This window comes from Pongo abelii, chromosome 16, assembly GCF_028885655.2.
Source record: "Pongo abelii isolate AG06213 chromosome 16, NHGRI_mPonAbe1-v2.0_pri, whole genome shotgun sequence".
NCBI classification, from domain to species: Eukaryota; Metazoa; Chordata; class Mammalia; order Primates; family Hominidae; genus Pongo; species Pongo abelii.
The window spans coordinates 36,449,632-36,473,255 of NC_072001.2; the positions used below are offsets into that span (position 1 = coordinate 36,449,632).

The following is a 23,624-nucleotide window of genomic DNA, read 5'->3' on the forward strand; positions in this document are numbered from 1 at the left end:
TGCTGTATTAAGGAGACCGATTTCATGTGCAGAGACACACATAAGCTCAAAACAAAAGGATGGAGGAAGATCTACCAAGCAAATTGAAAGCAATAAAAAGCAGGGGTTGCAATCCTAGTCTCTGATAAAACAGACTTTAAACCAACAAAGATCAAAGGAGACAAAGAAGGCCAATACGTAATGGTAAAGGGATCAATTCAACAAGAAGAGCTAACTATCCTAAATATATATGCACCCAATACAGGAGCACCCAGATTCATAAAGCAAGTCCTTAGAGACCTACAAAGAGACTTAGACTCCCACACAATAATAATGGGAGACTTTAACACCCCACTGTCAATATTAGATCAACGAGACAGGAAGTTAAGAAGGATATCCAGGAATTGAACTCAGCTCTGCACCAAGTGGACGTAATAGACATCTGCAGAACTCTCTACCCCAAATCAACAGAACATACATTCTTCTCAGCACCACATCACACTTATTCCAAAACTGACCACATGATTGGAAATAAAGCACTCCTCAGCAAATGTAAAAGAACAGAAATCACAGCAAACTCTCTCTAAGACCACAGTGCAATCAAATTAGAATTCAGGATTAAGAAAGTCACTCAAAACCACACAACTACATGGAAACTGAACAATCTGCTCCTCAATGACTACTGGGTAAATAACAAATTAAAGCAGAAATAAAGATGTTCTTTGAAACCAATGAGAACAAAGACACACCGTACCAGAATCTCCGGGACACATTTAAAGCAGTGTGTAGAGGGAAATTTATAGCACTAAATACCCACAAGAGAAAGCAGGAAAATTCTAAAATCAACACCCTAACATCACAATTAAAAGAACTAGAGAAGCAAGAGCAAACACATTCAAAAGCTAGCAGAAGGCAAGAAATAACTAAGATCAGAGCAGAACTGAAGGAGGTAGAGACACAAAAAACCCTTCAAAAAATCAATGAATCCAGGAGCTGGTTTTATGAAAAGATAGACCGCTAGCAAGACTAATAAGAAAAGAGAGGAGAATCAAATAGACGCAATAAAAAATGCTAAAGGGGATATCACCACCGATCCCACAGAAATACAGACTACCATCAGAGAATACTATAAACACTTCTACGCAAATAAACTAGAAAATCTAGAAGAAATGGATCAATTCCTGGATACTTACACCCTCCCAAGTCTATACCAGGAGAAGTTGAATCCCTGAATAGACCAATAACAAGCTCTGAAATTGAGGCAATAATTAATAGCCTACCAACCAAAAAAAGTCCAGGACCAGACAAATCCATAGCCGAATTCTACCAGAGGTACAAAGAGGAGCTGGTACCATTCCTTCTGAAACTATTCCAATCAATAGAAAAAGAGGGAACCTTCCCTTACTCATTTTATGAGGCCAGCATCGTCCTGATAGCAAAGCCTGGCAGAGACACAACAAAAAAAGAGAACTTTAGACCAATATCCCTGATGAACATCGATGCGAAAATCCTCAGTAAAATACTGGCAAACCGAATCCAGCAGCACATCAAAAAGCTTATCTACCATGATCAAGTGGGCTTCACCCTGGGATGCAAGGCTGGTTCAACATACACAAATCAATAAACAGAATCCATCACATAAACAGAACCAAAGACAAAAACCACATGATTATCTCAATAGATGCAGAAAAGGCCTTTGACAAAATTCAGCAGCGCTTCGTGCTAAAAACTCTCAATAAACTAGGTATTGATGGGATGCATCTCAAAATAATAAGAGCTATTTATGACAAACCCACAGCCAATATCATACTGAATGGGCAAAAACTGGAAGCGTTCCCTTTGGAAATCGGCACAAGACAGGGATGCCTTCTCTCACTGCTCCTATTCAACATAGTGTTAGAAGTTCTGGCCAGGCCAATCAGGCAAGCGAAAGAAATAAAGGGTACTCAATTAGGAGAAGAGGAAGTCAAATTGTCCCTGTTTGCAGATGACATGATTGTATATTTAGAAAACCCCATCATCTCAGCCCAAAATCTCCTTAAGCTGATAAGCAACTTCAGCAAAGTCTCAGGATACAAAATCACTGTAAAAATCACAAGCATTCCTGTACACCAGTAACAGACAAACAGCCAAATCACGAGTGAACTCCTATTCACAATTGCTACAAAGAGAATAAAATACCTAGGAATACAACTTACAAGGGATGTGAAGGACCTCTTCAAGGAGAACTACAAACCACTGCTCAATGAAATGAAAGAGGACACAAACAAATGGAAGAACATACCATGCTCATGGATAGGAAGAATCAGTGAAAATGGCCATACTGCCCAAGGTAATTTATAGATTCAATGCCATCCCCATCAAGCTACCAATGACTTTCTTCACAGAATTGGAAAAAACTACTTTAAAGTTCATATGGAACCAAAAAAGAGCCTGCATTTCCAAGACAATCCTAAGGAAAACAAAGCTGGAGGCATCACACTACCTGATTTCAAACTATACTACAAGTCTACAGTAACCAAAACAGCATGGTGCTGGTACCAAAACAGATACATAGACTAATGGAACAGAACAGAGGCCTCAGAAATAACACATCTACAACCATCTGATCTTTGACAATCCTGACAAAAACAAGAAATGGGGAAAGGATTCCCTATTTAATAAATGGTGCTGGGAAAACTGGCTAGCCATATGTAGAAAGCTGAAACTGGATCCCTTCCTTGGACCTTATACAAAAATTAATTCAAGATGGATTAAAGACTTAAATGTTAGACCTAAAACCATAAAAACCCTAGAAGAAAACCTAGGCAATACCATTCAGGACAGAAGCACGGGAAAGGACTTCATGACTAAAACACCAAAAGCAATAGCAACAAAAGCCAAAATAGACGAATGGTATCTAATTAAACTAAAGAGCTTCTGCACAGCAAAAGAAATTAGCATCAGAGTGAACAGGCAACCTACAGAATGGGAGAAAAATTTTGCAATCTACCCATCTGACAAAGGGCTAATATCCAGAATCTACAAAGAACTCAAACAGATTTACAAGAAAAAACAACCCCATCAAAAAATGGGCAAAGGATATGAACAGACACTTCTCAAAAGAAGACATTTATGGGGGGCTGGGCACGGTGGCTCATGCCTGTAATCCCAGCACTTTGGGAGGCCGAGGCGGGCGAATCACAAAGTCAGGAGATCGAGACCATCCTGGATAACACAGTGAAGCCCCGTCTCTACTAATAATACAAAAAATTAGCCGGGCATGGTGGCAGGTGCCTGTAGTCCCAGCTACTTGGGAGACTGAGGCAGGAGAATGGCATGGACCCGGGAGGTGGAGCTTGCAGTGAGCCGAGATTGCGCCACTGCACTCCAGCCTGGGTGACAGAGTGAGACCCCGTCTCAAAAAAAAAAAAGAAAAAAGACATTTATGCAGCCAACAGACACATGAAAAAATGTTCATCATCACTGGTCATCAGAGAAATGCAAATCAAAATCATAATGAAATACTATCTCATGCCACTTAGAATGGCGATCATTAAAAAGACAGGAAACAACAGATGCTGGAGAGGATGTGGAGAAACAGGGACGCTTTTACACTTGGTGGAAGTGTAAATTAATTCAACCATTGTGGAACACACTGTGGCAATTCCTCAAGGATCTAGAACTAGAAATACCATTTGACCCGACAATCCCATTACTGGGTATATACCCAAAGGATTGTAAATCATGCTACTATAAAGACACATGCACACATATGTTTATTGCAGCACTATTCACAATAGCAAAGACTTGGAACCAACCCAAATGTCCATCAATGATAGACTGGATTAAGAAAATGAGGCACATATACACCATGAAATACTATGCAGCCATAAAAAAGGATGAGTTCATGTCCTTTGCAGGGACATGGATGAAGCTGGAAACCATTCTCAGCAAACCATCACAAGGACAGAAAACCAAACACTCCACGTTCTCACTCATAGGTGGGAATTGAACAATGAGAACACTTGGACACAGGGCGGGGAACATCACACATCGGGGCCTGTCGTGGGGTGGGGGCCTGGGGGAGGAATAGCATTAGGAGAAATACCTAATGTAAATGACGAGTTGCTGGGTGCAGCACACCAGCATGGCACATGTATATATATGTAATGAACCTGCACGCTGTGCACATGTACCCTAGAACTTAAAGTATAATTAAAAAAAAAAAAAGAAAATCCTACCAAAACTGTTAGCATTCCCTCATAGATACTATATATATATGTACACACACATACACACAGATGCACACACACATACAGGTACTATATGTATGAATCATCTCTCTAAGGAACATAGCATTCCAAAATAATCATAACAAAGCATAATGTCCTTTCATCAGATCATTTCTGATATCACTTGGAAGGCCCGTCTTTTAACTTCCTGATAGAGCTTTTTCGTCCCTGCTTCTTTAGTCTCCATGTAATGGAGACTTATTCTAGAAATATAAAAAACTTCAGATAAAAAAAGCCATTGGAAGAAAAGAGGGAGATCTTATTGTTTCTCTTCTCTAGTTTCTTTTGAATATATGTGTTATAGGAGATATACCTTCTTATGAATTGTCTTATTTCCTACTTGTCTTAGACAACACAGTTTTACTCATAATTTTATACTTTATTTTTTATTAAATGCTTCACATGTATTAGTTTCTCCAACTAGGCTATAGTGGATAATAATTATATCTTGAAATAGTTTCTTATAGAGTACTTAACCTTGGGCATGTAACAGATACCCAGAAAATGCTGGTCAGTTAAAAGCTAACTTAGAAGTGGCATGACTGGAGTTAACTCAGCTATTCAGATGAAGACAGGCAGAAACTTGTGAATTGGTGTATGTCCTGAGTCCTGGACACATATCAACTTCAGGGCAAAGCCTTCTATAGTTGACAGCTCTAGTTTCCAGTATTAATAAGAGCAAAGTCATTGCTGAAGGATCAGCTAATGTTGGGGACAAAGAGTTAAGTGCCTGCCTCTCCAGCCTGCAGCCCACCTTTGTGCGTGTGCAGAGCAGGCTGAAGAAAGCCATGTAGCCTCGGCATAATACAAGCCTGGCTCCCTCCTTGCTTAGAAGATGACTGTTCTTAAGCCCAAATTCAGGAGAAAAAAAGCATTAGGAGCCCTTCAGGCTAGCAGGTTGCCCTTTGGTGATGAATGAATTATAGCCAGGGCCCTTGGCTGCCAGGATTCAATTTTCAAAATAATGATTCTTTAATCCTTACTTTATTTCTCAATGTGAGGTGTCTTACTCTTCTTATATGAGATACTTTTCTGACATAAGATACTCTTCTTACGTGAGATACTCACATTTAATCTCACACATACCCATCTCCCATCCAGAAGTAAACATGGAAAGCTTCCTAATCTGTAGCTTTCTAGGTTCAGGTCTCGGCTACTTGATCAGACTTATGCAGCCTAATAGAACAGGTTTCATCTTAGCTGGAGGGAAAGCTTTGGTTTCCAATCACAGCCTCACTTCAGCATAGGCCCTTTTATATAGATCAGTGGTTCTCAAACTCTTTGGTCTTGGGACCCCTTTACACTATAGAAAATTACTGAGAATCCCAAAAGCTTTAGTTTATGTGGATTATATCTATCAGTGTTTACCAAATTTAAAATTAAAATTGACAAACATTTAAATATTTATTAATTTTAAAATAACCTTATTACATGTTACATAAAAATACTTTTATGAAAACTAAATTTTTCAAAACAAAATAAAGTGGTATTTCTTTGCATGATTATAAATCTCTTTAATGTCTGACTTAATTGAAGGCAGCTGGATTCTTATATCTGGTTAAAGAATAGGAAGAAAAATGGCCTTAAATATATAATTGGAAGGGTAGTAGTATTTTTCATAGCCTTTTCCAATAATTATGGATATTCTTCTCTAATACTATATCTGAACAAGTAGTAGTTTCTGAAAAGTTAGTTGGCATGTGGAATCTGAAACCATATTAACTAGATGTTTGTACTTTGTTACGTAAAAATTCATTGGTCTGTCTTGCACATTGAATGGATCTTTTACCTGTGAATGTTTTTGTAATGTCATTCATTGATCATTGAGAGATTATTGGTTCATTGAGTTAATAAGAACTTCAAAATCTTGACACATTTCATTATAAAATAGTTTAAAAATCACATTTGTTAATATAGACAGCTTAATCAGAAAAGTCTTTAAGTACTGGGAAGCTATCGAGCTCCCAGTGGCAGATAAACATTTTTCAAAATTCTGATTTTCACTTGAAAGCTCAAATTTCATTATTGGCAACAAATACTATCATTTGAAGTGAAAGGCTGACTTTTTTCATTCCATTTTTTTCATTTTTTCAAGTTAACCATAGTTTGTTGTTCTTTGATTAAAAATGGCATTCCATGAAATAAGCAGCTAGTTTAGCTCACAACTCCATCACACAAGTACTTTTCCTCCAGAAAAAACACTGAACTTTAATACACAGCAGAAGTGCTTTACTTCTTCTCTTTCTCTGTACCATTCTATCACAGAGGATATTTTAAAGATGTAAACTCAAGAGTTTATGATTAATAAAATTAATAATTTTTACTGCTTTATTCAGGACATCCTTCTGTGAAACTGGGCATTTATCTGGAAGTGTGGCAATAAAAAATATACTTGGGTGCTGCTAACTCGATTCAAGCTAAGGCACAAACTGCTAGTTTTACCCACCACTGCTTTTGCACCATCAGTGCAATTATCAACACGATGAAAAAGGCCAACAATACCTTAGAATTTTTATGAAAACACATTTGGACTTAAAGGGTATCTAAAAGGTCTTGGGCTCCTAGGGCTCTGCGGATCACATTTTTATAACTATTGGTAGAGATGTCAATAATAGTTCACCTTTATTAAACCTGCAGTATGTGCCATCAATGGTTATATGCATTAATTAGTTTAATCATCAGATATACAGGTATATGGAGAGCCTAACACAGTCTAGAAAATGTATTCTTTTTAACTTCTGGACTCTGGTACGTTTTGGCTGCTCTGCTGCTGATGCACGGGAGCTAATTAAAATCTGAAGAATTTTTAGTAGCATTGTTGCCAGGGGTATAAAGCTCCATTTTCTCAATCCCAAAAGTGTTTAGACCTTGAGAAGTTCATTGGTTGTGCCTGGGTTTGCTTGGTGGGTCCTGAGTCTCTAGTATATGTCAAATGACAAAATATGCTGTGCTTTTCATGGCTCCTGAAAATGTCCCCTTCTGCCCCTCTCCCCCTGAATTTTATTTCTTTTCATAGTTATTGTTTCTCTCACTTACTGCACCTTGGTCTTGCAATTTGAAACATTGTTCAATACATATGGCTTTAAATGTCAGGCCTTCCATGGAATTACATCTGCCTGTCAGCCACGCAGCAGTAAGTCTTGCCTCCTTTTCTGGCAGGACCTGGGGGCTACTTTTTTTTTTAACTGTACTTTAGCTTGGTCACACATAAATATTTATCCCATTCTCTGACACTTTGAAGCTTTGCCTGGACGAAGAATGGAGTGGCAGGTGTTTGCTGCTCCATGCTTTGAGGCTAAAAGGGCGTTTCCTTTCCCATTTGCCCTCTAGTGAGGTGTTTCGCTTTACATGCTCTCTAGGCCATAAATATTTATTTGGATTTTTGAGTCAGTGTGAGGCTAAGAGCTTACCCAAATCCTGAATTAATCTGAAAGCCAGGTTAAGGGAAACTAATATGTACTTGGTTTTATTATGATTCTGTAAAATTCTCTGTTGAAAAGAAGATGGTCCTTGAGCAGATTAGTGATTCCACCAGATCTGATTATTGCTTTTCCAGTGTGGCAGGGACTGGGATAGCATGTATTATATCTGCAGAGAGTTGTTTTGTTAGTCGTGAGAACTATAATTCTTTCAAGCCAAGGTATAGGTTTTAGAGGAAATTGTACTGACGGGACTAGAAAAACTTAAATTGGCTCCAAGAGTCTTTGTTTTTGTCTTGCTTTCATTCTTACTACACAAGTAATAAGTAGGAGTGCATCCGTACATATTGGTGGTCGCTTCTGTGATGCTGCCTCTGCTGTGCTGCGTGCCTGGTGCCCTGGGCTCCGCAGTTGCTGCCCTCCACGCTACCATGCCTGCCCCACCACTCCAGCAGCACCCAAGTCCTGTGCCCGGCCCTTTGCGCTGCTCGGTGTGCGTGTGTGTAGGGTCTGCATGGCAGCCTGGCCTCCTGCAGCCTCCTAGGCCCTGTTCCTGTGGCTACAGTGGCTGTGCGCTGCACACCAAAGGAGACAAAGCTTCTGTTGAATTCCTGAGTGATGAAATTAAGGAGGAAAGGGAAATCGAGAAGCATAAGAGGCATTCCCTCCCTAAGAGGTCTGGAAGTTGGGAGCTAGAATTTAAATGGAACAGAAGCTAAATTAGTGTGGCAAGTTGCCAGGGGAAAGATCTCTGTCACTTTCAACCTTATCAGCAGCATCCCAACCACATCTGATGGTGAAGAGGAGCCCTCACAAGGGCTGTAGGTTGAAGAACAGGATTCTGAATTGACATCAACTCCCAATTTCATAACTGAAGTTATGAAGAATGATAGCAAGAAGGTCCTGGTGCTGACTGTCACTATCAGAGGATGAGTTTGGAGAAGAGCAGGTGGAGAGTAACATTTTCTCCATCAAGGATGTTAGCTTTCAGTCCAGTGGCAAATCTGGATGGAAGGGCACTAGTACACACTCAACACAGAGTCCCCGGACTAGGCCCTGTATTATTTCCTTGAGGACAAAGGGGTGGAAACGCTTTTGTGGATGGGTTGGTGGAGCTCAGCACAGTTCCGGAGCACCAGGAGGACATTACTTTTCTTGAAAATCTCAAAAGTTTTGTCAAGGATCAGCAGAGTAGACAGACACTGAAAGCCTTAGTTTTATGGCAGGCTTTGGCCAGCAAACAAATCCTACTGTGAAGCCAGGCACTATCATCCTAATATCATGGAAAAAAAATAGTAAATTTAAATTATTTCTTTTGTGCTCTCATTTACTATTCATTTTTTTTTCTGTACAAATCTATTATTACTAGTTTTGTTTTTTTTTTTTTTTTTTTTTGAGACGGAGTCTCGGTCTGTCGCCCAGGCTGGAGTGCAGTGGTGCGATCTCGGCTCACTGCAAGCTCTGCCTCCCGGGTTCACGCCATTCTCCTGCCTCAGCCTCCCGAGTAGCTGGGACTGCAGGCGCCCGCCACCACACCCGGCTAATTTTTGTATTTTTAGTAGAGACGGGGTTTCACAGTGTTAGCCAGGATAGTCTCCTTCTCCTGACCTCGTCATCCGCCCACCTCAGCATCCCAAAGTGCTGGGATTACATGCGTGAGCCACCATGCCTGGTCTAGATTTTTTAAAATAATATGACAGACAATAAAATTAGAGTTTCTCCTCCAAAATATATACATGTAAATTAACTAGGAGATGCAGGAACTTTTATATTTGGACTCTGAGGAAACAGGTTTCTGACGAGGAGCCCAGCATAGCCCTTAAATGACTTTGCCCCTAGAGGATATAGATATTATCTAACCTAACAGGTATTAGTCTGCAGTCCCTGCCTAGTGAGATCTCTTAAGAACATCCTTTAACTGTGCTTCTCTCTGACTTGGGTGTCCTTTTTTAAGGTTTTCAGTTTATGTGTCCCATCTGAATCTAACACACCCACAGGGTTGATAGACACAGCAGTAAGTTAAATTAATCCTTTACATCTAGGTCTCTTTTAAAGCTTGGTAACTGAGTTCTATTTTTATATCCTTACGATGAGCCAAGACTGTATATAGAGCAGACATCTGCCATCTATAGTGATGTGGAGTAGAAACCTTGACTATTAGAGATACCATGGGCTACCAGAAGCACTGGTCTGTTTACTCCCCTTTCTTTCACTGATTGACTGAGTGACCTTCATTGTCCCCTTGGCACTGCCTGGCCTGAATTAAGGATCTTCCTGCCATCCATACCTTGTAGGACTGTGATATGCAGTGCCAGGGTAGGATGCATTTGTGATTTAAGAGCAGCACGTCTCACCTCTGTCATCTTCTGGAAGTGTGGATGGTAAGGGAAGGGGTGAGCAGTGCCTTCCCAGCCATTCCAACAGGTCCCCTTCCTCCTTTACCTCCTATGCCAGTGCCAACCAGCAAATTTCAGGGGCTTTTTAGTATAATCTCTGAAGGTTCCACAGCTGTTTTGAGTCTCAGTTCAGTAATCTTTCCTTTACTTGTATAGACAGTAAAATTTCTGTAAAACCAGTATGAGCCCCAATAAATTCTGAATTCAAAGTCACTGTGGTTTTTTTCTCTTGATGCTTATGAAAGGAGTCCAAGATGCAGTGTCAGCTGACTCTTGCCAAAGATCCAGTGCAAAAAAGGCTGTTCAGACTTTAGGATGATGGTCAGATGTCCCGTTGTAAAGCCTTTAGATCTGTTCTCTCAGCCCAGTGTGGATGCAAATATTATTTAATCAAAATAGAATAGTTAGCACCCTCAACTCATAATTGGGATATTCTTTTATTGTTATATAGCCAGTTTATTTGTCTTTTGATAATATATTCTACTTCTGTGTATGTCATAACCCACCCTTAAAATACAAAAAAAAATTTTTTTTTTGAGACAGAGTCTCACTCTGTTGCCCAGGCTGCAGTGCAATGATGCAGTCGTGGCTTACTGCACCCTCAACCTCCAAGGCTTAAGCAGTCCTCCCACCTCAGCCTCCCAAGCAGCTGACTACAGGCGTGTGCAACCACACCCAGCTTTTTTTTTTTTTTTTTTTTTTTGTAGCAACGGGGTCTCGCTTTGTTGCCCAGGCTGGTATCAAACTGCTAGGCTCAAGAAATCCTTCAGCCTCGGCCTCCCAAATTGCTAGGATTATAGGCATGAGCCACTGCACATTCCCTATAATAAGAATTTTGTAACCTCAACCAATGATGTGTCTTCTATTTGCATGAAGTGGCTGAAACACCCAGCTCTCCCTGAGCCATGACAGCCACAGTCCTGCTCCCTCCTGTTGTCCTTCCAGCAACATTGAAGGAACTCATCTCACAGACGATGATCTGCTGGGCCCAGGAGGACCAGATCCAGGATTCAGAGCTGGTCCGAATGATGTTCAACCTCCTCCGGAGGCAGTATGACAGCATCGGGGAGCTGCTGCAGGCGCTGCGGAAGACCTACACCATCAGCCACACCTCTGTAAGCGACACCATCAACCTGCTGGCTGCCCTGGGCCAAATCCGCTCCCTCCTCAGTGTCAGGATGGGCAAGGAAGAGGAGTTGCTCATGATCAATGGGCTGGGGTAGGTGATTCATGGTTATGTGCTGTTCTCTCTAGGAGCTTTAAGTGGGAAAACTGACTTACCTTGATATAGGGATGTAGTGGAATCAAATCATATTAAATCTTTGTGTGACCTGATTCCAATTTCACTCCTCATGGGGTCATATCCTTTGTAACCTGAGAGACCTGACTACTCACAGTGAAAGGCATTGCTAACAGAAGTGTGGAGGAGTCTTGGGGAAAAGCAATTATTTGGTTTTAGTCTTTTGAAAATAGCCCCAGGGAGCCCATGAAAACATTTGGAGGACGGGACAATGTGTTCAACCCAAGACAGAAATGATCTGAGCACCTGAGCTTTTGACTCGAAATCTTCCAAAACTTCCCTCTGAAAAATTGCCACCTGATCTCTCCCTTTTCTCAGGACTAACTTAGAGTCATTTTTGTTAGTTCATTGAGATAACTTTCCCCTTAACAATAGCTCATGGCTCTCCCTTAGAAGCCATGTAGTCAAAAAAAATTCATAGCATTTTAGACATCAAAAGGGTTTCTTGTAATCATGTAGGGTAGCACTTCTATTTTGCAGATGAGAACACCAAGGCCCAAAAAGATTCACTAACCAGCCTACAGTTTTACTTTATTAGAATCAAGAACTAGACCTACAGACATCCTCCTACCTAACTTTTCATCCTACCACCCTTGAGCCAGCAAACCAAAGGAGCATCACCAAGGTGCAGGAAAGGGACGTTCAGGATCCTTGGTGGGAAATGCATGCATTCGTCAAACTCATTTCCAAAGAGAAATCTTATATGAATGAAGAGACTTTTATGGGAAGAGAATACAGTTAGAGAATTATTCTCTCCCCAGCCTTCGCAGTAGACGTAGCAGAAGTAAAAACTGGCAATTGCAGGTGGTGTTTCCTGCAACCCTCAAGAGAAGGGGAATGGGCAGCCAGAAAGTAACCACCCAGCAAGGGAGTACACAGCAAATTACCAAGCTGTTTCTGTATTTTGATTTGCATACAGCTTTACTCTGTGAATTTATATTGGATGACTTAAAGATGTAATTGTTCCTACATGTTAATGTCGTGAGTTTTTAAAGACTATTGTCCAAAAGCTTCATTGGTATCTAAAATTATTACAAGAAAAAATAAAACAAGAGATGTTTAATAGGTCATTAGAAAGAAATGTTTCCAAGAGAAAAAGCAAGTACTTAGAAATAGAGGAGCACAGAATATTTCTGTCAGCTAAAATGGCCCTCCACATGTATTCCAGCTGACCTGGTGCCTTCTTATTATCTTTTCAGCCTGTTACTTTCCATATTACTTCGCCCTCTCGTGTGTTCTCATCCCTGAATTTTCATAGCATATAAATAAGTAGGTGCTGAAGACTCTCTCTGATCCTTATCCTAGAGACATAATGAACAACAAGGTGTTTTACCAGCATCCCAACCTCATGAGAGTCCTGGGCATGCACGAGACGGTGATGGAGGTGATGGTGAACGTGTTGGGTACAGAGAAATCTCAGGTAATGCTAAAAGGAGAACCTAGCCAGAACTTGTCCCTTGAGGCAGGAGCACATGAGGTGACTTGTTCAGAGCCACGTGGCTAGTGTCCCTTGCCTCAGTTTCTCTTCCAGAGGGAGGGAAGGGATAGGCACAGTGCCGAGAAGGAGCCAAGCGATGGGATAATGCTGCTGAATGGAATCCCATTGTGTAAGAGCTCTTGAAGCTTGGAGACTTTCTTCATTAATCCCACTGGGCTATTCAGTTGCTAAGTTTACTTCCCGTATTCGGCTGCTGTGCTCTTTCCAAGATGGAATCACTCTGACTTCCACTTAGGAGCCTGGTTTGTCTTGTGCTGAGTCAGGAGAAGGCTGTTCTAAAGGAGAACAAGATCTCAATAGTGATCCTGGCAGTGTTTCCCCAGAAGTGTTTGTGTTTCCTCTGTCAACCGAGCTCCTGAAGAAGCCAGGTTTCCTTGCCAGCTCCCTCATAAGGAGCCTGCATCAGGGGGAGCTCCTGTTGGTAAGGGGAGAGGAGTGGGGATAGGACACAACTGGACATTTATCCCAGCTGGGCTGGGGTCTTCCTCACAGTTAAATTGCTTCCGCAGGCAGTAGATAGGGTATGGCTTCAAATGTTGGAAATTCCAGAGTGCCAGGGTCCCAGGAAGGGATGATTTCTGGTGCAGTTTCATCAGTGCTACTGGGGAGGGGGGTGGGTGTGTAGAAGGAACAGAAGCCAGGGTCACGTTCCTCATTGGCTTCCTTCTGATCTCTTGGGAAAGTGAAATCTCTCCAGAAGATCCCTGAGCACATGTCTGGATGCCTCAGCGAGCAGATAGACTATAAGTTTCTGAACCTTATTGCTTAGAGCATCCTCTGTGATATTAAAGGAGGAAATCAAGGTTGTCTTAGGATCCCGAGCAAGGTTAACACTGGCACCATTTTTTGAGCATTGTAGGATCAAAACTAAGATTTGGCCCAACCTGGAGATGCTGGTTACTTTGTTAAGCAGAAAAGCCAGGCACAATCAACAGTAATGTAAGATGGCATCTTCATGCTAGACTGCATGAATCAAATTACAAGTGCTGTGGAATCCCATAGAAGAGCAATTATCAATGGCAAAAGTAGTCAGGGAAGATTCAGAGAGCGATGCTTTTCAGACTTGTGTAACTGTAGAGGCCAGCCATGACCCAGGGCACTTGGACTTTGATAGACTAGTGGGCCTTATGTGTCTATGATCACCTGTGTCTGTCTGTCTGTCTGTCTGTCTGTCTGTCTCTCTCTCTCTCTCCCCCCCCCCACTTTCTCTCTCCCATCTCCCTCTCTCCTCTCTCTCTCCTCACTCTGTCTTCTCTGTCTCTCCTCTCTCTCTCTCTCTCACCTCTCTCTCTCTCTCTCATCTCTCTCTCTCTCTCTCTCAATTCTGTCCACTCCCTTCCTAGTTGGAAACAATAGCCTGGTAGAAGGTCATGCTATTTCACATGACTTCCGAGGATGATTGGGATTCTTGTTTGACATCTGTTTCTCTTGGAGGAAAGATATTTCAGGAACTATAACTGTTTCTCCTATGAATAAGTCTTGAGAAAAAAAAATGGAAGGAGAAAGTTCATTTTTCCAAGTGTTCACACTTTACCCACTTAAGACTTTACCCACTTAAGACTCTGAGGTCAGAGTTTTCAGAAAGGCCTCATGATAGATTCTTCTGTCTGACACTTTCTACTTCTCCCTACAGATTGCATTTCCAAAGATGGTTGCTAGCTGTTGCCGTTTCCTTTGCTATTTCTGTCGAATTAGCCGGCAAAATCAGAAGGCCATGTTTGAGCATCTGAGTTATCTTCTGGAGAATAGCAGTGTTGGCCTAGGTGCGTAAGTCTTCTTGTAACTTCCACATCCAAACTCGAAGGTTAAACTCCCCCTTTTGACCACTTAGGAAAATACAGGGAAAGAAGCCACGTGCACGCTGTGATATTTGTAAATACTAGAAGAGACTCTGCCTGATTTAAAACAATTGAAGTAACGATGCCACAAGAACATTCTCCAACATAAGTAGAGATGTTGCTACCAGCCAAGATTGGTGACAGATTAGTGTTGGCATAGTCGTACAGTTTTACCTCATCTCTCTTGGGACCAGTGGCCCATGGTTTACAAAATGCCCTGGGATTACAGATATAGTCTGGGGGCACAGCTCTTCCCAGCCCACTCAACTGACCAGGGAGCAGTGCTGATGAGACCAAGGTCATGGATCTGATCTCGTCTTGGCAGGCTGGCTGCAGGCTGCATACCTGTCCATCAACTTCCCAGCAAGTACTTTCCTTAGCAGAGAGGCAGACTGGCCAAGAGCAATCGTGGATAAACAGTGTAAATCCACCACCACCAATAGAAAAGCAAGTCAATGCTTATGCCTTACTCACTGTTCTGGATATAAACGAAATGAATTTGTGTAATACACAAATACTTGCACTTGAAAACTGAAGTTTCACGGGTTTTTATTTCTCAAATGCAACCTCAGGCTACTAACCTTTTTGTAAAATGCCACCTGAAGTTTTTCTTAATTCTGGCCTGAGAACCAAACAAACAAGTCAAAAACAACATTGGTGACCTGGTGAAACTATATGAGCTAATGCTGTTTGATGCTATTTTTAAACTCTAGGTGGTAGCCCCAGAAATACCCAAGTTCCACTGGGCTTAGTTGGTCAAGTGGCATCTGATATGGGGGCCTCAAGAAGTTTTGTGTTAGAAAAGCACTTGGAAATACATGGTGCCGGCTGGTAGTGTGAACCGATTTTCTATTAATTCGTATTCATGGCAATGAATGTGGAAGGAAAGATAGCTGATAGAGCTGTTCTTAACGCAAGTGGACTGTCCCGTTGGAGAACGGGCGTGTAAACCAGGTTTCAATGTGTTTGCTGCCCTCTCCTGTCCGCTTATGTGCACTGCAGTCTCAGCTCAGCACTGTCTTCCTCTGTCCTTTTCTTGCTAATTCTCCCCTCCTCCCTCAGCCTCCCCGTCGATGAGGGGATCCACTCCGCTGGATGTGGCAGCTTCCTCTGTGATGGACAACAACGAGTTAGCGCTGAGCTTAGAGGAACCAGACCTCGAGAAGGTAACCGGCCCTTGGGGAGGCAGTGTGGTGCTCTCTTCAGCCTGTACTGCAGCTAAGCTAAGGATAAGCAGACCACGGATGGAGTCTCTGTCACTGTATCGTCATCTTGGTGGGCTTGTAGGGAAAGCGTGGAAGAATGTGAGTAACCGGTGGCAGCACAACGATTATGACCAAGGGATCTCCTGTGAGCACAGGTAGCCAACTTCAGAGACACGTGGACATTTGTGTTCTTCGTGTGTGGAAGCCCAGCTGCGCTGGTCTACATGGAACATTACCAGATGCCTGTGGTTCCTAATAAAGTTCTGTGTAATTTACAAATTTATAAATTTACCTATGGAAGAAAGAGACATGGCAGAATACTGTATAATCAGTGTCCTTTCCATGTGCAACTGAGACAAACTGAGCTGCCCTCTGCTGGGAGTGTGAATGAAGCTCCTGGTGGTGGAGCTGGTTGAGGCGGCCTCACTACATCTTTTCCCCATCCCTTTCTTTCAATGATGTCCTTGACCGGAGGGCTGACAGGATTCACAGTGTGACTTTCTGAGTGAAGAAGAGCAACCTGGGGCGGGGGGGGTGGAGAGGAGGGACGTGGGCAAGTCAAAGACAAATCAAAGGTCATTATGTAGGGGGTTTGGGAGCACGCGGAAAAGTGCACCTGAGCCTGACTAGGGGATTGGGAAGGTCACTCAGAAACAGTCGTGACCTGAGGGATGAGTAGAAGCTGATCAGCCGCATTGTTGGGGAAGCGTGCCAGGGATGTTTGCATGTCCGAAAGGAGAGCATGGCGTGCTGGGGAATAGGAGACTGGGTATGACTGAAGCACAGAGTGCCTGGGGGATGTGGTGAGAATGCAGCAGAAGCGGTGAGGAATTGAACTTTATGCTACCATTTCTATTAGAGAAATTCATGCTCATACACTGTGCCAGGCTTTATTTTGAATGCTTCCCACAGATGAACTCACGCGACCCTCAGACCAAGCCCTTTCATTGTTGCCTGCCAGTTACGGGCAAGGAAGTGGAGGCATAAAGAGATTGGGTGGCATCCTCGGTGTTGTGTGGTTAGTCAGTGGCACAGCCAGGCATCGAGAGCAGTGGGCTGTGGAGGCTGTGCTCCTACCCATTTTATTACAGGAGGTCACCATAGAGCCAAGAGTGGTGGAAACCGGTGGAGAGTATTAGGCAAAGGGGCAACACAGTACGATTCGTATTTTAGAAAACACCCCAGTTTCAGTAAGAAGAACTGATTGGAACAGAAATAAGTCTTGAGGCAAGGAGGAGAGTTTCTGTAGTAATCAAAGCCCAAGACTGTGCTGGCTTCAATTAATATTGATGCAGTGGGTGTGAGAAGCGCTTGAAGCCAGGGGACCGATCTATCAGAGGACAAATTGCAGCCATTAATTAGATATCAGTTCAGCCCATGTTTTCCTCTAAGGAGTGCAGGAGGTAGAGCAGATCTGAGCAGACCGGCAATGAGTTTGGGGTCTGTCAAGTGTAAGGGGCCCCGAGACTCCCAAATGGCATTGTCAAATAGGGAGTTGACGACCTGGCAGTAAATGTCAGGAGAGCTCTCTGAGCTGCAGATAGAGTGCACAGAGGGTGGTTGAAGCTCTGGGGGTACATGAGGTGACTCCAGGGGCTGGTCTGGAGCAAGAAGAGAAGCATAGCCAGGCCAGAGCCCTGAGGACCACCAGCATGTTTAAGGGAGTCGCCGAGGAAAAGGCACCAACAAAAAACAGGAGGAAGAGCAGCCAAGAGGATAAAAAAACCCAGAAAATCTAGTATCTGAGAAGCTGAGAGGAAAAATTGAGAAATAAATACACATTTTTTTCTTCGTGTCGCATAGTGAATGTGGGGTGGTTCAAAGAAGACAGGGTGAGGAAAGAGAGAGAGGGGATGTCTTGATTAAACGATTGTGGCAGCAGATGGCCTTCCTGTAGCTGAGGCAGCCACACCCACCACATAGATTTACCACTCACGAAGATTCTGCCGTTTCAGGCCTTGGCAGAGAATCATTGGCCAAGCTGCAAAACCATGTCTGATCTATTAAGATGAGATGATAATTACCCACCAATAATTCGTTGACATTTTTCAGTTAGTAAATTCTATTTCAAATGCATTCAACTGATAATTACTGAGGGCCTATCATGAACCAGACAGACAAAACGCCCGTGTTTATGCAGCATATTTCTAATGGGAGGAACTTTCCTTGTAGTAAGAGAGGATATTACTTTGCTGGGGCTGCCAAAACAAAGTACCAACCACAGGTTGGGTGACATAAACATCGGAAATTTATTTTCTCACAGTTCTGGAAGCTGGAAGTCTAAGATCGAGGTGTGGGCAGGTTTGGTTTCTTCTGAGGCTTCACCTCCTGGCTTGCAGATGGCCACTGTTTTGCTGTATCCTCACGTGGTCTTTTCTTTGTGTGCACGTATCCTTGGTATCTCTCTATGTGTCCGAATTTCCTCCTCTTGAAGGACATGACCCCAACAACTCGGTTTAACTTAATCACCTCTTTACAGCCCCTATATCCAAATACAGAAACATTCTGGGATACTGGGGGTTAGGGCTTCCACATATGAAATTTGTGGGAGACAATTTAGCCCATGACAGAGGGGTTTGTCTTTGAGTTGGTCATTTTATTTTGTTCTTTAAAGTATTTTGAAATATCAAAGAGACATTTTTACAATAATATTTTGAGGTGACAAATTTAAGTGAAAGCATTTTTTTTTATTTTGTCAGATTCAATCAGTATTTCCAATGGACTTCATTGGGTCCCTTATAAATCATTAAGTTAAAAGCAGGAATCAAGGAAAGAATCTATTTACTGGCCTTATCAAATATGATGTTTATCAAACAATGCAATACCATAGTAGAAGAACCTTGATTTTTAACATTCTGTTAAAAGAGGGCAGTCGCAGTGGCTCATGCCTGTAATCCCAGCACTTCGGGAGGCCGAGGCGGGTGAATCATTTGAGGGCAGGAGTTCAAGACCAGTCTGGCCAACATGGCGAAACCCCATCTCTACTAAAAAAAAGAATACAACAATTAGCCAGGCGTGGTATTGGGTGCCTGTAGTCCCAGCTACTCAGGAGGCTGAGGCAGGAGGATTGTTTGAACCCAGGAGGCAGAGGTTGCAGTGAGCCCAGATCATGCCACTGCACTCCAGCCTGGGACCCTGGGTGACAGAGCGAAGCTCTGTCTAAAAAAAAAATCTGCTAAAAGAAGTCCCAGTCAATATAACTTACAGTCAACTTTAATAAGCTCTCCTAGCTGCAAAAGGAGTAAATGAAAATGACCAGACCAGAGGGAAATGTTAGAAGTTTCTCCTCCAGGCTCTGTAGGCCTGTGTTGTGAAGGGTACCAGCCACCTCCTACATACACACAAGACTGAAGCACCACGCCACCTGTCGTGAGAGCTTCCATAAATGCTGTGTCTATTCATGGTCTCTGCATCTAGAGGGAGAGACCTCACCAAACTCTATTATTCATACATTTAGATGACAATAAATAGCTCAGTGTTTTAGGTGATGTGATGATAACCGATGCTTGTGTGAAAAGCAGCTGAATGGGTCTTCTTTGACAAGGCAATGCCACAAGGTTTTGAACTCCATATCCTGTTCTCAGCCTCAGTTCATCTTTTGAAACAATGTTGCTCAGCAAAGACATGGAGCCTCCATTGGAAGAAGTCAGATGTGCTTAACGCAGACCAGCAAGCTGGGAGAGGGGAGAAATGGGCGCTTCGGGAAATCTGTAAAGGGGATGAGGTTTGCCACACCGTTTTCAAGTAGTTGGGGTGGCTTAGCACACTGCCATAGACTTTATTCAGCCCAATGTCAGGAAATTACCCAAGTTTGGTTCACAGGAAAGAACAGCAAAGGACTGGTATGCTGGAGTTTCTCCCTTCTATTGATCACGCCAGAAATTAGATCATTTAGGATTGAACAGTAGCCCTACCCCAACACATACACACACACATATGCACACACACACACGCACACACACTCTCTCTCTCTCTCTCGTATGGGCAATTATAGCAGCCTGTGAAATGTCTGCACCTGCAATCTTGAAAACTCTGCCCATTTCTGGCCCTTATTGATGCTTCCCTGACATTTTAAAGACAAAATCAAATCTGAACTCTAAACAGAATATTATCTTTACTGGTTTAAGAAGGAAAAAGTGTGGTGATAGATTCTTGCTGAGTTTTGCCTTATTTTTATTATACTTGCAAAATAGAATATTTGACATCAGCAAGTAAGTGATTCATTGAACAAACATTTATTGAACAGCTACTATGTGCTAGGCCCTGGAGGTTAAAAAATTCATAAAAAACACCATCCCTGACTTTGAGGATTTTGGAGCACTGTGGATTCTCCTCTTCTCTGTGTATACATAAGATATCAAAGGTGAAATTAGAATAGCAACTGCATTTGAAACAAAGGTATATTTGCCAGGCTTTTTGCCTGACAGCTGCTGAAAAGTAGAACAGAATCTAAAATCGTCTGTAAGATCCTAGCACAGAGATCTGGTGATGTGTCTGGTAACCTGGAAGCAAAGAGACCACCACCAATCCCAGTCCTTAATGGATGGGGATCTCTTTTTCTGGCCATCCCAACCTTAACATCTTGGCTTTTGACTTTGGACAGCTGTTGTGGATGCAGAATGAGAGTAGACACCCTTTATTACTCAAGGGCCCACTCTGGGTCAATCAATGACTGAATATTGTTGCCTTGCAATACCATGGCCAAATGAACATGGCCAGCCCCCCAGTGGGCCCTTCTTTTTCTGCACTGTTATCTCCCCAGATGTACGCTAGCTAGGCTTATTTTTAAATGACAGCTCCCTCTTGCCAGAACTGGAAAAACCAGGAACTGACAGTACATGGTGTGTTCCTACATAACAATGATAATCAATCTTGTTAATTACTTGGAAACAAAAAATGAATTGGAGGCTCTTTCTAGCCTCCAGGGAAATGGAAGCCTTTCAGTTCTTAGAATTTCACAGGCCTCACAGCTATCTCATAAAAAAAAATAAATAAATAAAAACATGAGCAGTTATTTCTGTTTGTTTCTTATATAGTGTAAGATTTATTTTTAAATTTTATTTGTTAAAATACACAAAATATATAATTTACTGTCTTGATCATTTTTAACTGTATATTTAACTGTATATGTAGTATTCAATACTTTTGTAATGTCGTTGAACTGTCACCACCATCTGTCTCCATAACTCTTTTCATCTTGTAAAACTGAAACTCTAGACCCACTTAACAATAACTTTCCATTCTTCCCTCCCCTCACCCAAGTCCCTGGCAACCACCATTCTACTTTCTGTCTTTATGGGTTTTACTACTCGAATTACCTCGTGTGAATGGAACGATACGATATTTGTCTTTTTGTGTGATTGGCTTATTTCACTTAGCGAATGTCCTCAATGTTCATCACATTGTAGCATATATCAAAATTCTTTTCCTGTTTAAGGCTGAATATCCCATTGTATGTATATATCACGTTTTGCTTATTCATTCATTCATCCATCAGTGGCCATGTGGGTTGCTTCCACATTTTAGCTTTCAATTATTTGGGGGTACATACCCAGAAGTGGAATTGCTGGATCATATAGCAATTCTGTTTTTAATTTTCTGAGGATCTGTAGCACTGTTTTCCACAGTGGCTGTACCATTTTACGTTCTCACCAGCATTGCACAAGAGTTCCAACTTCTCTACATCCTCAACAAACACTTGTTATTTTTTGAGCTGTGTTTTTTAATAGCCATCCTAATGCGTATGAGAGAACACTTTTGTACTATTTCTGGCAGGTGGTGACCTACTTGGCAGGCTGTGGCCTACAGAGCTGCCCCATGCTTCTGGCCAAAGGATACCCTGATGTCAGCTGGAACCCCATTGAAGGGGAACGCTACCTGTCCTTCCTGAGGTTTGCCGTCTTCGTGAACAGTGAGTCCCACATTTTTCCATCCCTTTTATAGCCAGAATAGCATGATCATGGATACGTATAAGGAAAAGGATATCCTTTCCATTGCTTCTTATCTGAAAATAGGGGTTTGGTGGCTGGCAAGAGAAATCTCAGGGAGAATCAGGCCAGACAAGGATAAAGAGTAGAGTCCAGTGAACAGAGCACTGAGCATTAGTCCCAGATCCAGCAAGAAACTCACTACCTGAGACGACGTGTTGCCTCTCTGCACTGTAAAAGGGGGCCTTATGAATATCATCGTTAATACCTCACCTGTTTCACAGAGCTAAAAGCACATGTGCATCCAGATCCCTGGACTGTTGGATGGGTGGATGGATAGATGGTTGGATGGATGGTTGGATGGATGGATGGATGGATGAATGAATAAAATCAAGTATAACTGAGTAGCTGTAAAAGATAAGTAAACTCCCAGGAGAAAAAAATTGCTATAGCAACCCTAAATATTATTCTTCATAATACAATCTACCTCCCATTTATAGTGAATTCCAACGCTACCAGAATTCTTTAGTTGCTCTGGAATAATATGCTGAATATTATGTAAAATAAGTGGGGTACTTTCTTGAAAATGAGCCTTGTCTCCTAAGAATTTTTGTTATAATACTAATTCACTTGTATTGACATTATAGTTATAGTCCCTCTCTGTTCTCTCAGTTTGAGGTTCCAGGCTAACAAATTGCACTAAGCAGGTTAGGTGATCTCAAAGAGAGATTGCAGCTAACACACAATCATGCCAGTTGTTCTAAGTATAAGAATTTGTCTCAAAATATGTTGATATAATGTGATCATTATATTCCCATGTGCTTTTCTTGTTGTCTCTCTACCTTCCCTTTTCACCTGCTTACTTTTCTTCGCTGTACTATACTATAGTCTTAATATTTAAATGGTTTCTTTTCTCCTTGTCCTGGTTAGATTGCAGGCCTTGAGGTGGTTGCATGTTATTCCCCTGGAACCCACCCAGCCAACTTCCTAATCAACTCTCTCTGCGTATTCATCACTGCATCCTTCTTGTTTATCACCAGCTTTGCTAACCTCCATTTTCTTCTCTTGAGGGCAGTTTTAGAGTATCCTCTAATAGCCTGGTTCACTTTGTATCCAAATTATCACATGTCCAGAATTAATGCAGAGTTACTGTAGGAGTAAAGCAAATTTGTGGGTGTATGAAATGGATATTAAGAATTTATACAGCTCGCCAAATTATGTAAATAGGTTGTTTGCAAACAAATCTGATCAAGGCAGGACCAATTTATTCATCTTGGTCACTTTCACAGTCAAGATCAAGAGCTTTTTGAGTCATTTTATGAGACCATCTACCTGGATCATAAAGGTAAAGGAATCGACTGGCTCTTCTTCTACCTGGATTGCCTAAATTCTAACACTTGCTTTTGTGGGTTAGGTACAACAATACTGAACTAAACTCTAGACCAAAAGGTTTGGTCCACCCCTTTTGTTTTCAGGTTATTTTATATCTTTTCAATATATTTTCTGCACTACAATTTTATAATGCAACAAACTCTGGCAAACTGACCCATCAATAGAAATATTTGTGGATTTCAGTTTAATGTTTATAATAGTGTTATAAAGTTTCGGTACCACAAAAGAAATAGCACTTGAATATAAAATTTTCTTTTTAATTCTCAGCAAGGCAAGGTACTTCTATAGAAGGGTGTGCCCTTACAGATGGAGCAATGGTGAGCACACACTTGGACAAAGGAGGGAAAGGGGTTCTTATTCCTGATGCACATGGCCCCTGCTGCTGTGCCATTCCCC

General features: G+C 42.0%; 1 protein-coding gene across 7 annotated transcripts in view; it reads left to right on the forward strand.

Annotated features, from left to right (window-relative positions):
• Positions 1 to 23,624, forward strand: part of RYR3 (ryanodine receptor 3) — a 561,166-nt gene that overhangs the window by 377,049 nt on the left and 160,493 nt on the right. For all 7 annotated transcript variants that reach the window (XM_024232640.3, XM_054532557.2, XM_054532556.2 and 4 more), the window contains exons 39-43: positions 11,014 to 11,287; positions 12,674 to 12,788; positions 14,500 to 14,629; positions 15,767 to 15,870; positions 21,685 to 21,820. In XM_024232640.3, coding sequence (XP_024088408.2) covers positions 11,014 to 11,287; positions 12,674 to 12,788; positions 14,500 to 14,629; positions 15,767 to 15,870; positions 21,685 to 21,820 — 759 coding nt within the window. The remainder of the gene's footprint in view (positions 1 to 11,013; positions 11,288 to 12,673; positions 12,789 to 14,499; positions 14,630 to 15,766; positions 15,871 to 21,684; positions 21,821 to 23,624) is intronic.